General features: G+C 36.5%; 1 protein-coding gene across 1 annotated transcript in view; it reads right to left on the bottom strand.

Annotated features, from left to right (window-relative positions):
• Positions 1-22,500, bottom strand: part of LOC135219790 (tyrosine-protein phosphatase Lar-like) — a 1,028,451-nt gene that overhangs the window by 669,688 nt on the left and 336,263 nt on the right. The window contains 1 exon segment of the mRNA XM_064256864.1: positions 20,791-20,868. Coding sequence (XP_064112934.1) covers positions 20,791-20,868 — 78 coding nt within the window.

The raw sequence follows: 22,500 nt of genomic DNA, 5'->3' as shown, positions 1-22,500 counted from the left end.
ATAGTTAGCACAAATGTGATCTCAAGAACCCAAACGCGAGCGTACACACACTGACACACACACATACACATACACACACACACATATATATAATGTTATGATTATGGTGACGCGGGTTCGTTTAGTTCGAGACGTTGGCAGGGCATTATAAATAAATAAATAAATAATTAAATAAATAAATATATATATATATATATATATATATATATATGTAAATAAATTCTTCTGTTACAACAGGATACGTCTCAAGTATGAAAGGCTCATTAAAACACACTGTTTTATAGCTAAGGACTATATTTCGGTGGACTTACTTCCACCCTCATCAAACAGTGAATGACAGGAGGTGAAATACATATTAGGAAATATGCCCTTAGGTGTTGCCTGGGGACGCCACTGAGCCATCGTGGGTTCTGTTAATTGTCTTAATCCACTTCATCGCTGCCTTAAGGAAGATGTTGTCTATTTGACATGTACCGACAGCTGCTCTTGTATAAAATTCGGGATGAGTTCCAATCCATGGTATGGTTCGTGTTATTTATATGATGGAAAATTGCCTAACTATGCTGTTCATATCTAACTGATCGTTTATGTTGCTTTAATCTTTCCGAGAGAGATTTTCCAGTAAAACCGAAATATGACTTATCACAGTCCCTACAAGGTATTTCATAAACTCCATGTTTTTGGAAACTGGTTTTCTGCTGAACGTTAAATAATGATTTCCCTAGTGTATTCGGATAAGTGAAGATAAACGGGTTCGAGGGGCCTAAGGTTTGTGTGATCTCTCATAAATTATCCACATATCTCCTACTATATGTTTCACTAATGAATGCGCGCGCGCGTGTGTGTGTGTGTGTGTGTGTGTGTGTGTGTGTGTGTGTGTGTGGAGAGAGAGAGAGAGAGAGAGAGAGAGAGAGAGAGACATACACTTCGACATATAAAATAACATTTACAAAGTCTAATGAAGAGAAGGTAACCCAGTGAGCATTTTCGCTTTGGTTAAAAAAAATTTATTGAAGAGCACTCAAAAGATTTCGGTGACGACAATACTGAGAGACGACAACAATACTTCCTCCAAATAGCGTAAGCGGAGGTAATTCAAAACTATCAAATTTATATACAAACGAAAGACTTACAACGCAAGAAAATTCTAAACGAGCAAACCTCCAATGTCACTCGAAAAATAGAAATAAGATCTTCAATCAGCTGTCGAACTTATAATATAATCACAGAATTCAAGACAGAACAATATCCAGCTCTAATGCAGGGAAGTCAACTAGAAAAGTAATTCCAAAATGATAAAGTTGATTGTAGCAGTAGACGCCGAAGTCTACTTGCTTTGCACGGACTTCTTCTTTTGCAGGAGCAAAATCTACTCAACGTTTTGCAAATTTTTCAACCAAAAGAGATTACATCAGTTTTGTTTGTATTTCTATAACAACCGAAAAATATATCATTCAACAAACGATTCTATATCAGAAGATTTTGCTATTTTATTTCATGTCAAAACCTGAGTCTTAGACATTAGCAGCACTAACCGGATAGGCTGAATTGAGTTTTAATTTTTCAATCTATTTTATTTTTTTTTGCATAAGCTGCCAAGTATTTCCGTTTTGGATGGATATGAACGCAGGAATAAATACAGTATTTCATATTCATAAGAAACTCTGAAAATTAAACAAATCAAACACACTATACTCTGTTTTTTTTTTCATCTGTCCATCCGCCTGTGGTGTTTTTGTATGGTAACACTGCGTCCCGGGCTTTAGATAGTTACGCTATGTGTAAGTTTTAGGTAAATAAAAGGATATCTGGGTGTACATTTGCAACTGAAAAGTGTTTTAATAATTTACTGTATGCGAATTACACCGTTAATTTAGAAATAGATATTATATCATCGTTGATGTAAGCTGAATGTAACTATCTAAAGCCCGGGACGCAGTGTTACCATACAAAAACACCACAGGCGGATGGACAGATGGAAAAAAACAGAGTATAGTTGTGCAACGATTTTTGCTATACCAACACCAAGATGGGCTTCAGTTTCGCTAGGAATTCTACAACTGAAGAGGGAAATAAGCATCAGTTTTACTCCGTTCAAGAGCCGAAAGGGAATTGATTCCCCCACTTGAGCTTTCAATTGCAATTTCAACCCTGAAATCAAATAATAATGAAGAAGAATAGGCTCAGTTAACAAGCCATATCACGGAGAAAGAAAGGGGGGCAAACGTCCCCAAAGACCGAGCCTACATAGAGAGAGAGAGAGAGAGAGAGAGAGAGAGAGAGAGAGAGAGAGAGAGAGACAGACAGAGAGAGAGAGAGACAGAGAGAACCGATTTCCAGACATAATCATCTTCGTCTTATAACCTCTACGCATTATCTTGAATGTCTTCTAATATTAACGAAGCCAATATAAAGGAACCACTTTAATCAATGATCTACGACTTACTCGAACTATTCCGCTATTTCACTTCGTGACCTAATTTAAATTTAATTCCACGTATCTGAAGCAAAAAAAAATAAATAAATAAACGGAGCTCTTTCTCTTTAGAAGTACAGAGGATTAGGCGTTGTCGTATCCGTTCTCTACTTAGTCCTAAAGCTATTAATTATCCAGGTATGAGAGGGGCCAACAAACCAATGATCATATGACACTAATCCCTAATAATAATTCTGCTCTAAGATCGGTTCGGTTATCAATTAACTTAATCCAATGGAAGCACTCTATTATAAGTAGTGCATACACTCCTTCGTCCCTAACATTCATTCCAAAGCCAAATAAGAGCCCAATCCCGCATGTACTACGGCTTCTACACAATCGGCCTATCTAGGGCTTAGCTCACAAGTCCTCCATCTCAACTTTGGAATACGATTCTAATCTAGAAGATTTTGTGCACGTGCTCGACACACACTGATGTACGTAAGTCGTTAACACAGTATTTTCGTTAAATCATGTTAACACAATTACTCATTCCAAAGAGTTTAACGTTTTAAACTACACGATTTATGACACATCTCTAGGGTAAGTTCCCCAAATATTCTTGTCAGACGATTCCTATGACTTGCTGCTATAACACTTTCTCTCCCACTACCCCCTTTTTATTTCTGGCCTAGTAGTTAGATCGGACCGAATGGTATCACGAGTGAAGGCATGGTTCAAACCAGAAACTGCACTTGCACGAATCTCAATCAACAGTTTCGGGCTGCTAAAGAGCAAGAACCCGTGCCAGTACAAGGCTGGCTGAATTTAAGCAGTAACTAGTAGTAGTGATAGGTCAGCTCTGACGTCACAAATTATCCACCCGCCTGGCACAACACCAATTTACCCGCGCGCCGGTAGACCTCCCTTTTCTTTGCACCCTGGGTATAAATACCCCTCGAGAAGTAAGCTTTCGAAGTCTGTATCTTGATTCTTGTCACCTATAATCTTTCCACCGACATCCCTATCATTTTTACTGTAGAGTTTGTTTTACTTCTTTTCCTTATTTCCGTACGAAAGGGCTACATATTAGCATAAAATCACAAACCTGTTCGAGATTAAATGTAAATTGCGTTCACGACAAAACCTATAATTTGTAAGCATGAAAGATAACTTATGTACACTGCTATTTACAAATATTGTTTTAAATACATTAAGGTGACCTAAATGCAATAACAGTATTTACAAAAGGCTGCACTGACAGCGAAACAGAAAACGGATCACAGTAATCCCAACACAATTTCAATGTGTCCCTATGCAAGTTCTGTTGAAGAGGGCTTCCGCCAGAGTCGAAATGTTCAGAAAAAAAAAACAATATAAAAAAGGTTAAATCTATACTACGTATTTCTTTTTTATTAGTTCATGTATAACACCCCCAAAAGAGGGAGGTTGCAAATATCATATCATATTTTACAGCATATGAGCACTGCAATAACTAATTAGTATTCAAATGAGATTTCTACTATTCCTATGATATGCGAAAAGAATCGAGGATTAATGATTATAATTTACATTTTAATTACAATAAGCAGCGACCATTCTCATTGGGCAACAGCACTTTTATCGAGTGACAATTTTTCTGCAATCGGAGATTATCGGGCGATTCATAAATACTCGCTCTAAGCCTTTGGTTCACCGATTATATTTTTAATAATAATGATAATAAGATGATGGCGATGAAGAATAGGATCGTAAATTTCAACAACAATCATAATAACTACACCAAAGAATGCTAATGAGATGCTACTGTCAGAGAGAGAGAGAGAGAGAGAGAGAGAGAGAGAGAGAGAGAGAGAGAGAGAGAGTTGAATGCCTGTACCAAACAACCAAGATAAAAATGATGACAGTTTGTTAAAATGGTACTGTTGGCAAATTTCAGAGCAAATGTATTTTTCGCCTTATTAGAGATGGTACACCAGAAAGGCAGCATCCTCCGATTTTTAGTATATTTTTGGAGGTGAAGATGCTAGTGCTATGGTCTTTTGGTTGACTCCCAGCTTCTGCTAGTACACGCTTACCCAGGAAGGTGAAACAGTGGAGTGCTATGAGATCTTTTAACCTGAATCGAAATATGTTGCAGCACTCCTTCGTGACTTCTACCTTCATTTATCTATTTATCATGTTCCAAATTTTCGTGATTCAGTTATATACATAATATACTATATATATAGATATATTATATACACATATAATGCTTATATATAAACATGTCGTTTTATAAATTTAAAAGATCCATATTGTCCAATTCCCCCTATTATGACTAACACCAGTTCCGTCCGAATCGCTCGCGAATTTGGATAGAGTTAGTAAGCATTACCATGGAAAACGAAGGATTGGAATGACTCTGACAGGCTTAGGAATGATTTTCCTGTGATGAAAGGTTCAATTCGTCGTTGTTTCAGTCTGCGGTAGTTTCCCACCTGGAAGCTGAAACACTTACTTGAAAATGAGTCTTAAAATCAACTCTTCCGTAAAATCAGATTGACAGTGCCCTGATCATTCATATTCTCAGCATGACCGATGACGTTTCATTAAAAAATCTTCTTTCTATCTGGACTGTTACTTTTGGAAAATCAGGATGGTCTCGCTCCAAACACGTTATAACCAGTGTCCCCTGTAAAACTTACTGATCGCTAATGATTCATTAATCTTTGCCAAATGGATCTGGCAGTCTACTTGAAAAATTCATAATAGTTATTGGAAAGCATTCTCAAACATCTCCTTGTTTCTTATTCAAATACACATAGTCTGACTAAGCATAAGTCAATGCTAGCCTTCCGTACTGCCTTTGTCTAATGGAAATATATTAAACATACCTCTTACAATGAGCATGAAAAAATAAGATAAAATTCTATGGGGACACGAGCAAAAGCTGCGTAGTATGTGACAGACAGCGATGCGTGACCAACGGCCTTTTCTTTTGTTTAGGTCTGTCCTTAAGACGTTTTTAATAGTAAGACCCAATTAGCTTCAAGAGATCCCATATTATTTGTTGTAGATTACTTCATACCGGCTGGGCAGCCGCTTCTATACTTATTCTCGAATAACTTTCCCAGAAGAATTACATCTTTCAATTACGTGAATTCACTGCATCCACCTACGTGGTACGCAGATACTGTTATAAAAAATAAACAAACTGGCGATAAACTTTTGACAATTAATTACGAAAACTGCAAAAAAACAGAATATTTGATTTAAGCGAAGGTCAAATGGAGCTTGCCTATTTGAAAAATAGAAGAAAAAAATAAGATCAATAATATACAAACTTCAATTACATTTTGTTGCTATGTTATCTGAGTTGAACAAGTAATATATGCACCCATCCACCTTTCGCCCTATTATCAACCGGCATATAATACTTCCATGTTCATCTGGCAGGCCAAAGCAACCATTCCTTACTGACGAGGAAAATAAACTACGAAATCTCAGCGCAAAGGATTATGAAAAATTAATTCGACTGGGCTCGGCTTTCTCCGGCTTCCATTCTTTCCCCGAAAAAAAAGACAGGAATAAAAATGAGAGGGATACACTAAAGGAAATAAAAGAAAGGGAGAAGAAAAAATTGTTACCTGTCGGTCGAATAAAAAACGGGAGAAAAATACAGAAATACCAAAACCGAAATGTAAGAGTACAAAGAGAGAGAGAGAGAGAGAGAGAGAGAGAGAGAGAGAGAGAGAGAGAGAGGAAAAATCTAAATGAATTGTACAAGCGTTGCCCATCATCAATTACTGGAATCAGGCTGAAGCAATATCCGCTTGTGAGTCATTCATTTCTTAAAACACTCGTAATGATGACGAAAAATTGGAAACTCCGTCGGATTTATACTCGACCCAAATCTCACTTTTTGTTTTTTTTCCCCGAGTAAAAAGGGAAATAACGTCGTAAACAATTTCTCGTGCAATAGAGCAGACGGAGGCTCTGGGGGAGGACGGATATGCTGGAAGGATGCTTCCATGTCCTCCCGCTCCTACTCCGCTTCGCGATGCCTGTTCAATAGACTAACGAGTCCCTCTTTGTTAACATAAACCAGACTCGAGCCAGATGTCATTTAAAACATTTTTCATTTTTTTACTCGTTTCACAATTCGATTGTAGCAAGTTATTTGGGGGGGGGAAATATACATACGACAAGGAGAAATTTATTATATCTCGTTATATTTCATGAATCTTTATGAAGTGCAAGAATTACTTGCAGGACGAAATGATCCATAGCATATTGACTCATTTAAAAGAGAAGAGAGATGGCAGGAAAGCAATAGAATTCATCTATGGATGCTGGTCAAACATCCTCAAAGGAGCTGCTGTTATTATTTTATGCCACTCAAATTGACGTTGCTTTTTCTCCCCTGAAGAATTTTGCGCTTCGTTTTCCATTTTCTGAACTACTCCTCCTCTGCATTATTTCATCTCGTTAAAACTAGGTCACGTCCCTCTTTGCATCGCTCAGTTTCATCCCAAACAGAAGCTAGATAATTACATTTCAATGTACCTGGAAGTCCAGTTGATTCCTTTGTCCTCTCTGTGGCATCGGACTGTCTCTTGCGTATTTGTTCTCTATTCGTTGCATGGGAAGTGGCTTCCTTTTATTGTTATTGAGTATCATCATTACCGTTCCCTGTTACATGCCATATTCAGATATCTCTCTCTCTCTTCATATTTAGAATCAGGTGCATGACCATCAACGAACAAATAAAGACATAAACTGCTCCGTCCTACCTATTACCTGTTCAACTACATTTTACACAAAATCCAACAAGTCTCATTCCTATCTTTCAAGCAATTCCTCTTCTTTAACCCCATAATTTTCAAACCAATTCTATCTATTATTATTCTCCTGCATCCTATCAGCATCTTCCACTGGCATCTTTTTTTTCTGCTCCCATTTTTAAAGAGCGTCGTATTCAGCGGCCCACATCTTCCACACATCATCTTCAGCATCAGCTTCTACTCGACCATGACTTTTGCACCACCTCAACATCCTTTCTTACCCAACCCCCCTTCTCTTTACCTCCCTTAACAACGAAGCCTAACCCCCTACCCCTTCTGACACCTTCTTAACAACCCACCATCTCCCCCTAACCCCGTTCTCATCTTCCTCGTTATCAGGCGTTCTCCCCTTCCCATCTTTTTTGCTCTGAACCTATATTCCATCTTGCAGATTACTTCCAGTTCAAGAGGGTCGCTCCACCGTTATCTACTCATGCAGAATGTCCCTTAACATCAATTTATCGCAGCATCGTTATAAATATACGCTAAGGATCTCCGACGGAATTTTTCCCCAAATCTTCAAGTATGCAAACTCCATTTCGTGCGCACATCCGCTCCGACGTAAGAGAATATAACCATTTTGAAAAGACGGTCAGCTGATAGATGGAGGACAATCCATGAATGTTATCGTAGCCATTATTCATAACATCCCTAGTTTCTCTACATTTTACTCTTCATAAAACACGCAACTGCTTCACAATTTACCTGGTAAGCGATAAGCATGTGTGCACCAGATTCAATATCATTCTTTTTTGTTTAGTAAAAGCAAGTTTTATCAGACTATACTAAAAAACTATAAGTAAAACACAGTGCCACTACATATCAAATCGTATGCTTTATCTGAAATTATGTCATGTGCGAATGCTAGGAATCATCTGAAATAAATATTACAATGGAATAATGCAAAGCATATCGGTAAGAACCTTAACAAAAAGAAGTACAATATCGACACAATTTTCAGACTCAAAATCTGAAGGGCACTATTGATAAAGCATAAACATTATCATATTAAACTGAACATTTACAGCGAATTCAACATTACCGTTCCTTCCCATAACACATATAAGCGAAATAAATTTTCGTTATTGTTCTCAACAACAATTTCACACCTTTCCTAACTACATTAGTTCTGCCCTGTCATCAGTCTTGGTCGACGTCACTGACTAGATCGAATTTTGATTAGAAGAGTAATATCAAAATCAGATATTAATTAGGATAAATATCAAATATAATTCCTGTATGGATCCTAATCCCAGACTGAGTGGCACTAAATCAAGGCCGGGATCACCACCACAACCTCAATGGGACTAAATCAGGGCCTGGATCACCACCACAACCTCAATGGGACTAAATCAAAGCCTGGATCACCATCACAATCTCACTGGGCCTGGATCACCACCACAACCTCAATGGGACTAGATCAAGACATAAATCAACATTACTATCTTACTGGGCCCGGATCAAGGCCTGGATCATCACCACAACCTCAATGGACCTAGATCAAGGCCTACATCGCCACCACAACCTCAATGGGAATGGATCAAGACACAGATCGCCACAAACACCTTAATGGACTTAGATCAAGGCCCTGGACTGTCATCGCAACCTCAATGGACCTAGATCAAAGTCAGAATCGCCATGACAAGCTTACTGAACATATTTCAAGGCCTGGATCGCCATTGCAACCTCATTGGACGAAGATAAAGGTCTAAATCGCCATCGTGACCTGATTGAACCTAGATCAAGGCCTGGATCATCATCAAACCCTCATTGAACATAAAAAATCACAGTGTGACTACCAGAGAAAAACCCGCCCCCCAACCACATGACCTTCGGGGAAATTTTGCTACGATCCATCCCCACTCATTAATCATGATCAACACAATGTAATGATCTAAGAGATTCATCGTTTTAAACGAGCAGAATTTGGAGAAAAAACTAAAAACACACATGGTTTTTTTTTAGGTGATCTAACGATTATTCTTATTCATAATGTGCATAGTACATAGCGAAACAAACCAAAATACGATGTATACTTTGCAAGCTTCCCCAACATGTTACCTCCATACGTGGAAACTAAAAATACGGCAAAAAAAAAAAACGATAGTTATTTTATTACCTTTCTTTTGCATGAAGGTCTGCTCAGGAGACTAAGAGCCTGGGATGGCATCTGGCCACCTTTACCTAACAACAGCAGCAACCTTTCCCCAATCTGCTTTATATCTTATTAATGTCGTGTGCCCCATTCGTGTTTCCTAGCGCGCCATCTACCGGGTTCATCCGTTCCCTTCCCCGCTTATCTACCAACATTCCTTTAAAGAAATGACAGACAGTTTGATATGGCGAAGGTTGAAATACAGCTGTGGTATGCGATAAGAACTAGCCCCGATGAAAAATCATCCAAACGTTAGATATATATACGGATGAAAGAGACCCAATTCTGAGGAACTCAGGTGGGGGATGGAGGGAGTTCCACAATCCATAAACCTACTCAACGAGAGAGAGAGAGAGAGAGAGAGAGAGAGAGAGAGAGAAAGAGAGAGCCGAGTGGACGTTTGTGAAGAAGGGAATAAGGGAATGTTGTTAAAATAATATAAATGAAACCAACCATATTTATTTCAAGAAATGGAGCCCTGCCACATAAACAAGTGTAGGATATAGAGCAAAATTTCAAAAATCTATTCGTCCTACAAAATCAAATTAACGAAATCGAACAAGACAGGATAAACCAAACAGAGCTCCCGTAATAAACAAAGAAACGATCCGACGATTAAAAAAATCCCCTCTCCCTCCCTCCCTCCCTCCCTCCCTTACCAGATTATAACGATGTCATGGGAGAGCGAGTGAACGAAACTGACAGAGCATAAGAGACGGTTTCCGTGAAGAGAACGAAAGAATCAGCGCACAGCAAATGAACCAGACCGAGAGCAACGGAACGATGGGCGCTAGGGAACGATCCCCATCGAGAATAACTCAAAACAAAACAGTGGGAGAAAGTGACAAGTGAAAGCAAAAGAGCAAAAGAGTGCAAAAAGAACGAAACTGAAAGAGAAGTGCATCTCTGTCTCTCTTCCTCTCCTCTTCTGCTCCTCCCCCTAAAGCGATGAATCCTAGAGGTCAGTTAAAGAGGCGAATTGAATTTCTTTTTGGTCATCGACTCCCTTAATTGAATTTTGACCATCTTTCCGCAACATGGGTTCGATTTAACGAGTTTTCGGTTGTGTACATCAGAGACCAACCGCCACCCTTTAACTCCCACCTCCCCACCCCCCCCCCCCCCCCCCACCCACCCATCCGGCATCGGCCCTCAGCAAAAGATAAGTCGACTTCCAAAGCCCTTTTCCTTCCTTCCAAACGAGGATGATTCCACGATTCTTTTTAAAAGGGTACTTGGATGACGAAGACCTCCTCGGTTAACTCTTAACTATTGGTTCGGATGCTTCTCCGATAGATAAAGCGATACCGAAGTTTGTGAAATCAACTCTATTTTCAATTATAACTTTTTAATTCTTCATTCAAGTCATGATACTTGCAAATTTACGTTATATATATATATATATATATATATATATATATATATATATATATATATATATATATTATTAATGATATAAATGTACACGTAAGTCGTCAGCGAACTGTAACCTGCCAATTCGTTCCGCAGATAATTATCATTAAATGCGTCATTACTACATATGAATTCCCTGCTTCAGTATACCGGTCCTGTTCAACACGCAAAATATAGTGCAGGAAAAACTGGTTTCGTAGATTTTAAGTGTTGACTTTAAGCTTACACTCGACGGATGAGATAAGGATACGGACTGAAATCGTACCCTGATTTCTTACTTCTTGTTATATAAATATATATATATATATATATATATATATATATATATATATATATATATATATATATATATATTGAGAGTGAGAGGGGGTGGGGGGGCGATATCCAAAAATAATCATGCTCTTCTAATGTTTTCAGCTTCGAAGAGGCTTCAATCATTTTGTTACAATCACTGGTAAACGGGGATAATGATAAAAAATTGACAGCAAAAGGTTACGTTTTTCAGGAGAATAATTTGTATCTTTACACTGTTTTCTTTTAAATTAACATCAACGTCTGATAACAATTAATAATACATCCCCTAAAAATAGTAAAGATGGAAATCACTGTTTGTCCCTCGAAACTTGAAAATTTAATTAATGTCAAAAAAACTGAGACTACACTTTTTGTTAAAAATGGATACTTAATGAAAGAGCATGGTTCTCAATTAAGGGTTTCATTTTACAGTACCTCATGGATAATTACACATTTCGTCATCCTTCGATTTCCACTGTTCGCAACTGCAAATTTACTTTCAAGATGATTATTAATGACCCACAGTATGTTAAAAAAATTTAGTAATGAGAAAATCGCTTACTCACATTGGTAAACATTTAAATGCATCTATTCATGAATAACGAACTTCACTTATAAAATGCGATCAAAATTAAGGGCTTACTAAACGAAAATTTTGAAGGGTGATATTTTTTAAGGGAGCTGATAAGAGAATTTAAAAAAATGTCTCGACTGTCATGACACGAGAGAGGTTACGAACCAAGGCGACAGCAGAACAATTATACATCATTACCTCAGCAAGATATTAATTAAAATCGGAACAATTCTCTTTCTTGTTCAGGTAACGGCTCACTTAATTTCCAACGAAATATTGAAGGGCAGAGTATAATGTATTTGAGCCACACTGGCCTTTCATTTCCTCGTTCAATAAGGCCAATAAAGGATAATTCAAGAGATGACGACAAATAAATATCACTGTCTTTTATTCTTGAGTTCGAATCAACATACTGAATCTCCATGTCAAAGAACGCAAGAGCATGACGTTATATAAGTACAGGCAAGCAAATGTGCATTATTACATGCATACTGTGCATACTATGCTTTAAAAAAACATGCTCATCGGGTAGGTATATGTATGAAGCAAGTTCTTTAGAACATAATAATATTCACTATATCGTATACTCCAATATACAGTCACATAAGGTACCTCCTTTAACGACATAGAATTCATTACCTTTCAAAACAGGGAATTACAATTGGATTCGCAATGAGACTTCCGCTTCAACTGTGGGTAAACAATTCAGAATCAGTCATAAAAGTGAGCCATCGCACCATAACTTTGTAACGGCTCTTCCCAAAGTTTCTCCGCAATATCCTTCCTTACGTAGCCCATACCTTTTAGATGATCCTTCCGAACCCTCAAACGGATCCTGTTGCAAAGGTCCTCCCCCAACACTTCTCTCAAACGTCCTTTCCTATTTAACCCATCCCTTCGCAACGGCTATCCCCCCTTCTTTCCCAAATGTCCTCTCGTATTTGACCCGTCCCTTCGCATGGGCTCTCTCTTTCTCCTCCCCTTATCAATAACAGTACCTGTAAGAACCTAGATTTCCATGGATGAAGGACCCCTCTATCCTGCTACAATCGCATTTCACATCATATTTCCCCTTCAATCAATCGAAAGATGATTCCGCGCCACGGGTCGTTTTGGATTTCTGGAGCTGCTCCCAAGTCTCGCGTGAATTCATTCCCAGCCTTTTCTCCTCTTCCATTCCTGGTTTAATATCAATTCCTAATCTCGCAAATCATTTAAATGGCTGTCACTCCATCGTCGTTCTTCTGATACTGCATTCCATATCCTGCCTTTTAAATTGTACCGCGTTACGTATTCTATATTAATTTTACACCTAAGTGTTCGCTTCTTCTTTCTATTTACTTCCCTTGAATTCTACTAAAGTACTATTACGCAAATAACCATCCTCAATCTTAATGATTAAAAATGAATTTCTCACGCATGAATTCGAATCCGCTTTTTTCAAACATTAAAAGGGAACAAAATGTAAATGAATGAAATGGCAAATAGCATTTCTAACTATTAAATTTGAGCTTATATAATGTTAGTTTCCTATCATACGTGGAATTATCTATACAGAAGTGTATAATTTGTATTTATATATATATATATATATATACACATACATACATACATACATCCATACATACAAACATATATACATATATATATGTGTGTGTAGTGTATACATATACTGCGAGTATGAATGCGCGCAGCACATCTAAATATATGGGTAGAAGCATTCCGTGTCGTATTCAACTCGCAGTATCTGAATCCTTAAAATCTTTATTCCTTCTGAAAACGCCCTTCGAAAGAACAGACATTTTCAATACACTGTATTTGCCTGCATATGCAACAACAATTCACATCAACTGATGTCTAGGCCACTCCGTTATAACGCTCCTGGTTGGCTGTTGATAAGCCAATCACAGGGCTGGAAACTGTCCAGCCCTGTAATTGGCTCATCAACAGCCAATCAGGAGCGTCGTAATGGACGGGCCTAGACATGGGATGCACGGTTGAAGTATTTGTTTTTTCCTGAAACTCGGGTATCACCTATTAAAATGAAAGCACGCAACCTTGAAAATGAGGGATAAGACTTTTTATTTAGTCCTTTTTAAATCTTCATGTACTCCCGTCAACGCGACTTAGTGCTTGAGAGTTATTTACAACTGTGTCCTACTAGTTTTTCATTTCCCTATCTTCCTACTCCGTTCACAAAAATAATTAATTTCCCCAAATCTCTCTCTCTCTCTCTCTCTCTCTCTCTCTCTCTCTCTCTCTCTCTCTCTCTCTCTCGCTTCTGAGTATGGTGTTGTACTTTACTCAAGTAACTTTTCTTTCCGTACCACTATTTACTTAATGTCATTTCCTTGAAGAGTTACGCTGCTTTTAACACCGCTAACAACACTGCATAATTAGCAAAAGTGGTAACGTAACTATATTGAGCAAAAGCATCACAAACATGAATTACTTTTGCTTGCTCTTATGCTGGATGAGGTATTTGGCATATTTTTTTCAAAGACGTGTTACTCTCACCCTCATTTATGTACTCAGATTTAGACCTCTTTTGACACACACACGCATACATACATACATACATACACATACATACACACACACACACATATATATATATATATAAATATATATGTTATTGTATTGTATATGTATGATGGTGTATGTAGTAAGATGTAAGTATGTATGTATGTATGGTTTAATAAATATATAATTGTACAATAACGAAACGCCATACACGTGCAAAAAAGACTGAGGCAAGTGTTCTCTGACATGAACCAATAATAAGTTTCTTTCTAATCTGACGTCAAGCTCAAACTCTATGATAAAAGTTGAAGATTAATTGAGATTGAAATAATAAAGGAACTATCGAGGGAATAGTTTACGATTTAAGAATTTCAGTAACATAAACAGTGTTTGATCTATAGATTATCTCTGCGTTTTAAGTATGCCAATGAAAATTACATAAAGTAGGAAAGCAAACGAGGTGACAGGCGTTTTTCATTCGCAGAAGAGCAGGGGAACTAACTTCACGTCGTAACACTTACAACGACTATAATAGATTCGTTGTGTCACGTGGTTTATCGAAAACGACAAAGATCCAGGGAGGAGTTGCCGGCATCAACATCATTCTTCGGAAATCTTTAGCCTAGAACTAAAATCTATTCTTCAAACTATCAATCACAGACTTCATAACTTTTCCGTCTTTATTACTTCCCAGACACAAAATGATAATCTGAATTACATTTATCTCAGCCTTGAAGTTTTAAACTTTCCTTGCATCCGATTATCCAAAATGAATTCATTTTTCAGAAATTTTCATAATAAGCTTATAAAATAAAATAAAATACAAAAAATTTCCGATATGCTTTAAACTCATCGAACCATTGAAAACAGGGATATTAACATGAATACAAGTAGTGCACAGACAACATCCAAAAGAAGGTTTATGGGAGACGATATGGCATCTCCGTTGGACACTCGATTGCTCCTCCCATTTCCAGAAGTATTAGTTCACATTATGATTCAAGCAGAGACAAGGAAGTATTCAAACTCATTTTATTCACAAACGAGCATGTTCTATTCTTGCTGTGCCCTTTCGCTATTTCCCCTAGGTATTACGCATCTAATATTAGGCTTACTAAGATCTGCAGGCTGGCAGCCAGGCGCCAACAGCAAATGAAAGTGTGGCAAATCTCCCGAGAAGAGAGAGAGAGAGAGAGAGAGAGAGAGAGAGAGAGAGAGAGAGAGAGAGAGAGAGAGAGAGAGAGAATGCTCAGATACAATACGAAAGAGCAGAGAGAGGAAAATACCGAAACATTTCATTAAAATTAATCTTAACCGTGTACATACAACCATATATTCTCCCAATCTTTATAAACACATAGCAACTAATGAAGACGTATTACCACTGGCATCATTATATATTGAAAATTCTAATACTTTGTTTCCAAAGTTTTTAAATAAACTCTCAATATATATTGTGGTTTCTAAATATTTACAAACAAACTACACAAATATGAGGGTTCATGCAATTCCTTTAAAAAGAAACAATTGTTTTTACTATTGTATTTTCCCACCATAAAATATGATGATATGCATTTTATTTCAACCAAAAAGGATGTCACAGTGTATATGCAAAATGCATAATTACCATTCTGTTCTGCAATTCATCGAGAGTACAAAAACTTACGTAAAGTATTCAAATAGGCATTTTATTTTACAGCCAGCAGGAAAATTACTGATATACAAAATAAAATCTATGATTTATAAATAACAATGTATACTCTTAGGAATAATAATATTGCTTGAAAATACAGCAACTCATTTATTTGTGTCAAGTACTATTAGATTCTTGACTGAATATTATCTAACCTAAGAACCCAAAAAGTACTACTTACAAACCGGTCAAATCTCAAATATTTCTTAGACGATAAGTATAATACTTTCTTTAAGCCTTCTGAGTTAAAGAGAATATAAATTACACTGTCATTCTGTCTATATCCTTTTTTCCTACTGTCTCGCTTTAATCGGAAACTTGCCAAGACCCCTTTATGATCTAGAAGCAAAATTGCCAAGGCAAAAACTAAGAGAGTTCTACTAACACCTTTATTTTCAAAAAATTAAATTTTCATTCTGCAGTCGAAATTCATAAAATATTCATAACAGTATTCTCATGTTTATGGTATGGACCTAAATTATGTGTAACTAAAGAGCAAAAAGTCATATATTGTCTGAAACTTAAGTCTACAGGGGAATTATTTGCAAAGAAAATAGTCCAATACTTTAGGAAAAAAAAAAGAAGGCTCCCTCCCGATAAAGAAATTTAAATTTCCCTTTCCTGCAGAACAAAATCTAATGTTTTTTTTCTATGGGATATACGTCCATCTGGCTCCATTAAAACTAAAGATTGACTTGATCTGGGGTAAATTAAAATCATATTGAACGGGAAAATGAAGTTATGCTCTTTAATTTAGAAAAGAAAGGACATTTTTAGACTAGACCATTTATGGTGGAAAAAAGGCTCACCTCCCCCGTATGAAAACAGAGTCTAGTTTCTTTGCAAAGCAAATAAGGTTCAACTCTCTTTGTAAGAAAAATATGCGTAAAGTCGGACTTTTACAAACTAGAGGCGTTGCCACGTGAAATATTCACGGCATGACCGCAACATAAGAGTTATCAAGGACCATAACCCATTTTGCAAATTGCATCCACCTAAGAGCTCCCGCCTGTTCCGAGATGCAAGGCGCAGTCGTCTTTTGTTTGCATTTATTCCTTATCAAATAAATAAGCGAGTCAGAGTATACTTAGCGAAAGGTGTATACAATACAATGGGATGTCAAGAAACTATAAAATCTAATTGAAATAGAGGCTTGAAAAACCATGATTCAGAAAGAAAATGATGCAATAACAATTTTGGATCTTACTGCATAATACTGATACGCTTACTGCAAACCATGACCTCAAACAGCACATCGAAGCTCTGATAACAGGTGTTGCCTTTTTTGAAAAGCATTTTCACATGAACGTGGTCTATGACACTGCAGGCATAAGGGTCTCTGTATCATGATGTAGAGCATCGTGACACTTCAACAGTTTTCACATAACAGCTGGTACAGAAAGTATCATACACCTTGATATTCACTACAACCACGAACGAGTTAAATGTTTAAAACTCAGTCTTATTTTTATCGTAAATGCAGTCACTTGTGATGCAACTATCAAACTACAGACTAAACGAAATCACTTCTTAAAAAGTCGCCAATTTATCCGCAACAACGGATTCTAATCAAATTCGAGAAAGAAGAAGCTACACGAATCATTGGCCTTAAGATTTTAAAATTCTGAGAACATTCTCTCTGCGAAGTTGATCTAATTCTAACTGAAGTATGAGGCTATATAACAATAACTATGCAGTGGAATGCCAGCAGCCTACTAAATGAAATGTGGACATCATTCCCGTAGAATTATTCAACAACTGGTTTCTGGTGAAGTAGACAAATGACAAATAGATGCATATATAACACGCAAACTAAAATTTATCAGACTACACTTTACTGAAAACGTAAATGTCTTTACGGACGCTTGATTTAGGCAACTAGTATTAAAAATCCAGTGACACTTTCATAGCTTTTAAACGTTTTAAACAAAGCTTTCGTATATATATTAATCTTTTTTACTAATATTCAGCTGCATTTCAATCGACCTCTCTATCAAACCTTTACTTTACTAGTAATATTGGTAGTAATACTCAAAATAAAAACAAAGATTTATATCCTTGCTTGTACGTTGGAAGATGGTATCACATCGAATTCTTCTCTATAATTGGCTTTTATTCCACCAACAACGCTGATAGCCTCTAACACTAATTCCCAGTGAAAATCCCTAATTACATCAAAATCGTCAATTACAACAAGAAAACACAAGACGAGAAGTAAAGCGTTTCGTAAGAGAAGACTATTTCGAAAAGAGACGCTGAACAGAGGTATGAACATCCTTTCTCGAAAGGTATTCATTACAATTAACCCTCATAAGACTCCATTACATTTGCTACGTGATCATGTGGGTCTATAATTACTATACTGCAGAGGATAGGGGGCAGGACTATACATATCCCCCTAACTTGCAGAGAACCCTCGATCTGAGCACACCATTACTACGGAAATGGCTACCATCAACATGGAAGGCACTACAGCCAAACGCATAAGCCAACAACAGCAGAACAGCCAATGAAGAGTTCGCTAAGACTAAATTATATAAAGAAAAAAAGGAAGGGGGGGGGGGGGCCGGCTTCTAGCAAAGAATTCTACTTCTACCATGACGTCTTCGTATATTTCTAAAGGATTTTCTTGAAACATTTGAATTCTGCCATGCCAGTAAGTTTTTAGGCTATTTTTTTCACAGTACACACAACAACACATCTATATATATATTATATATATTTATATATCTATATATATATATATATTATAATATATATATATATATAAATATATATATACTATATATATATACATAACTATATACATTATATTATACTAATAATATAATATATAGATATTTTTCACAGTACATTATATATATACTATAATATAATATATAATATTAATTCCATATATATATATTTACAATAATTAGATTTATACAAATAAGAATAAATAAAAGATATATATATAAAACATATATATATATTTATATATATATATATATATATAATATAATAAACAACAAAAACACCTACATGAACACAGCATCTCTACAAATACCTTGAACAGTCTGCATGTAATTTGGAATCGAAACAGCATCATCCGTTCAGAAGTTCTCCTTGGCGATTGATCAAAATGAAGAAGTGGAAATGTAAATTGGAAAAAAGCTCTACACTAACAACTACTAATGCTACAAAATGTTTACTAAAAAAAAGAAAAAATCAACATTAACGACATGACAAGTGTTCATTCATCCTGAGGAAAGAAATGAAAGTGAGAGTAACAATAATAATAAAAACTAGACACTAGGATAACACAAAAATCAAGTCAGATTCAAATACTGTACATCTAAAGTAACAAAATGCCGAGCACGAGCATGGGGGCGGGGGGCTGGGGGGGTGAGGGTGAAAAGAGCAGCCTAACCAAGGAAGAGCCAGTATATCTGAATATGTCATTAAAATCACAATGCGCACATATATTAATATAATTCCAGATTGAAAATAGACAAAATACATATCCATTTTAAAATTATAGTCAAGACTCTACGCATATCCAATTTATAATACAGTTCAAATAAAATTCTTTTACTGCAATTCTTATTCTACTGAGATAGATTCAAGTTAATGTAGTAAAATTTATAATTTTCCACTATTTAGCCCATAATCATTCCAAGAAGTACTTAAGGCCAATAAATGACTAATATCCTAATAATGACAATATAGAAATTTAATACGAAACCATGTTTATTTCAACAATTTGACAACATACTCGAAAAGTATCCAGCATAGTCTTTGGGGCTTTAGAATTTTAAGGCTAATCAAGGAAGCTATTGTACACAATTCTCATGAGATGAATATAAGTAATGTTGATAATTTCACTGTAACCAAATATACTCTACTACGGCATATTAGAAAGCAACTCTTAATTCCAAACGATGAATAAATGCTGAATTATTAAATGAACGGTTATCAAATGACATGTACTACTTTGGGGAGAAAAATTTTGAATTATTTCGAAATATTTTAAGGTGTAATATTTGCTGATATCAACAGAGATGTCATTTATTAATTCAGGCAAAAAAAAGTCACAATTATCTATGAATGATTGGTAACAAGAGAGCCCTGTCTTCCTCAACTGTGAAATGTTATGAAAAGAAACTATTAAAAGAAAAAAATTTTCAACAAAACCGTGATACAAATTCTTGCTGTAAAAGTACTATTATTGATAATAAGTTTCTCAAAATTATTATAACAAACAAAATGACAACGCCAACTGTACTTCAAAAATGAAGAGAATAACAAATGCATAAAGTTAAATTGCCATTGTACTCATTATGACGAGACAATGCATTCAGCAACAATGGAATTACAAAGTACGTTCATGTGAAAATACTAGCACTCAGTTGGTTAGGCTCCCCATTCTGAACCAGTAATAACAGAAGATGAAAGGGTACAGAGGAAAAAAAATAAAAGAGAGGAGGAAGGGGATATGAAATGAAAGACGGAAATGAAGTATGGGACGAGAACAAAAAATGAGAGGAAGAGGTAAAACTGAATTAGACGAAGAAAGGTACACAATAAAGGATGAACAGAAACGTGAAGGAAAAAAAACAGCTATAGGGAAAAGAAGGTATTCGTGCAGGTGGGAAGAGGAGGAGTTGTTGGAGAACAAAATGTTCACAAAAAACAATAACAGGGTGAGAATAAAGAAGATGAAATAGAAACAAAATCTATGGAAGTGAAGGATGCAGAAAATGGTAATACGAAAGAGAAACATTTTCGATAAATATGAAGGGAAAGAGATGAGGAGGAAAGGCGTGGTGGGAGAGAGAGAGAGCGAGAGGGCGGGAGAGAGGGAGGGAGGGAGGGGAGGGCTGCCGCAGCAGGAGGCACAGGGAACGAGAGACTTACTGAAGAAGTCACACCACGGGGGGCGCGTCGCCCCTGTGTGAGGGTAGTAGAACTCCTCAGAGTCAAGGCACGGCGCCCCTGCAAGTCAAGGAGAGGGTTAGCACCAGCCACAACAAGCACACGCACACACACACGCGCACGTACGCATGCGCGCAAGGTATATGGTCTCTTCATAAATACAACGTTCCATCATACTGCAAGATTCAGGCTCATAAAAGGGCATTTTAAGGGTTATGTACACAAGACATATCGGCATATATATATATTTGTATATAAATGAAAAAAGTGGTATTAGAATTCAAGGAATAAGTTTTACGTAAGTCTTCGATAAGGTCATGTATATAACGAGTCAAACAGGTTATTAGTTATAGAGCAAGGTTACACAAAATTCAAATAGGACTGGGGAAGAGGGCTTAACAAACTTGCATGTTTTATAATTATATACATACATATATATATATGTATATAATATATATATAATATATATATATATATATATATATATATACAAAGGAATTTACAGAGGGGAAAATATAACCATCCTATCTGAAATATTATCCAAGTAGCCCTTATAGTCTTTCGGGGAGAATAAAACCAGATTGCAAAAACAAACAAACGTCATGAACAAACACTAGAGTAGAGTAGATGGCAGAAATACGTATAAGGTTTCTATCAGCTCTTCAGCATAGAAATGAAGAAACAGATTCAGTGAGGTTAACGAAGAGACCAAGTACCAGACACACATACACGCACAAACATAAGAATGAATAATGGGAACAGACACCACACTCAATCTAGGTGCGGGTGGATCACATAAGTGTACTTGACTAAATTTTTCACTTTTCAAGGTTGTGGTGGCATTGGTGGTAGTGGTTATATGGTGGTAACGGTGGTAATGGTGGTAGTGGTTGGTGGTGGCAAGTTGCAGTGTAAAACAGCAATGGTAAAGAAAAGGTTCGTGGGTTCAAGCATTAAAAAGGGTGGTTGGAAGACGTCACTTAGAATGGCATAAGTGCGTGCGTATGTTTCTTTTTTTTTATGTGCGTGCGTAAAGTAACAAAGAACTTGTGAATGTATATTTATGGAGTCAAATTTACTGATTAACTAAAAAAAAAAAAGGTGTGCCTGCAATCATGCATATGAGATGTTTTTCGTGCATGTCTATACTATTGTGCAGACAAAAGCGCGAACACGTGTCCCGAAGATAAATGGTGTTCTTTTGTGCTTGTTATCAACGCCCATCCCTACCGCAGTGAGAAAATCTACCAATAAAATCTTACATGTGAACTATTTTCCTTCAGTCTGTGTCGTGATTCATCTTTTTGTAAATTTTTCCTCTCTTCCTAAATGGACTTTCTCTACTTTGTGGCAGCTACCAAAGCAAGTAATAAAACTGTGAAAACTTTAAAGAATTCTGAGAAGGAAAGGACAAAGATTTAATCTACGCAAAACGGACAATATTTGACAAATATGACAAAAGAATGAAATTGTTCTTCATGAAGAACCTAAAACTAAGCTCAAAATGATGAGCCAACTGTAATCACTAATTCAAAGGATAATTTATATGGGTTATAAAATAAAGAAAAAAATAGTGTGAGCGGGAATAAAGAGAGTGAGAGAAGGGGGGGGGGAGGTTTAAACATTAATACCAATTCTTTTTTATCTGTAATCTTTTATTTAGAAAATAAAGGCCAAATCTCTCTTTTTGGC

This window comes from Macrobrachium nipponense, chromosome 1 (genome assembly GCF_015104395.2).
Source record: "Macrobrachium nipponense isolate FS-2020 chromosome 1, ASM1510439v2, whole genome shotgun sequence".
Classification (NCBI taxonomy): domain Eukaryota; kingdom Metazoa; phylum Arthropoda; class Malacostraca; order Decapoda; family Palaemonidae; genus Macrobrachium; species Macrobrachium nipponense.
Note: the sequence above shows the minus strand (reverse complement) of the source record. Positions and strands in the feature narration are given on the sequence as shown.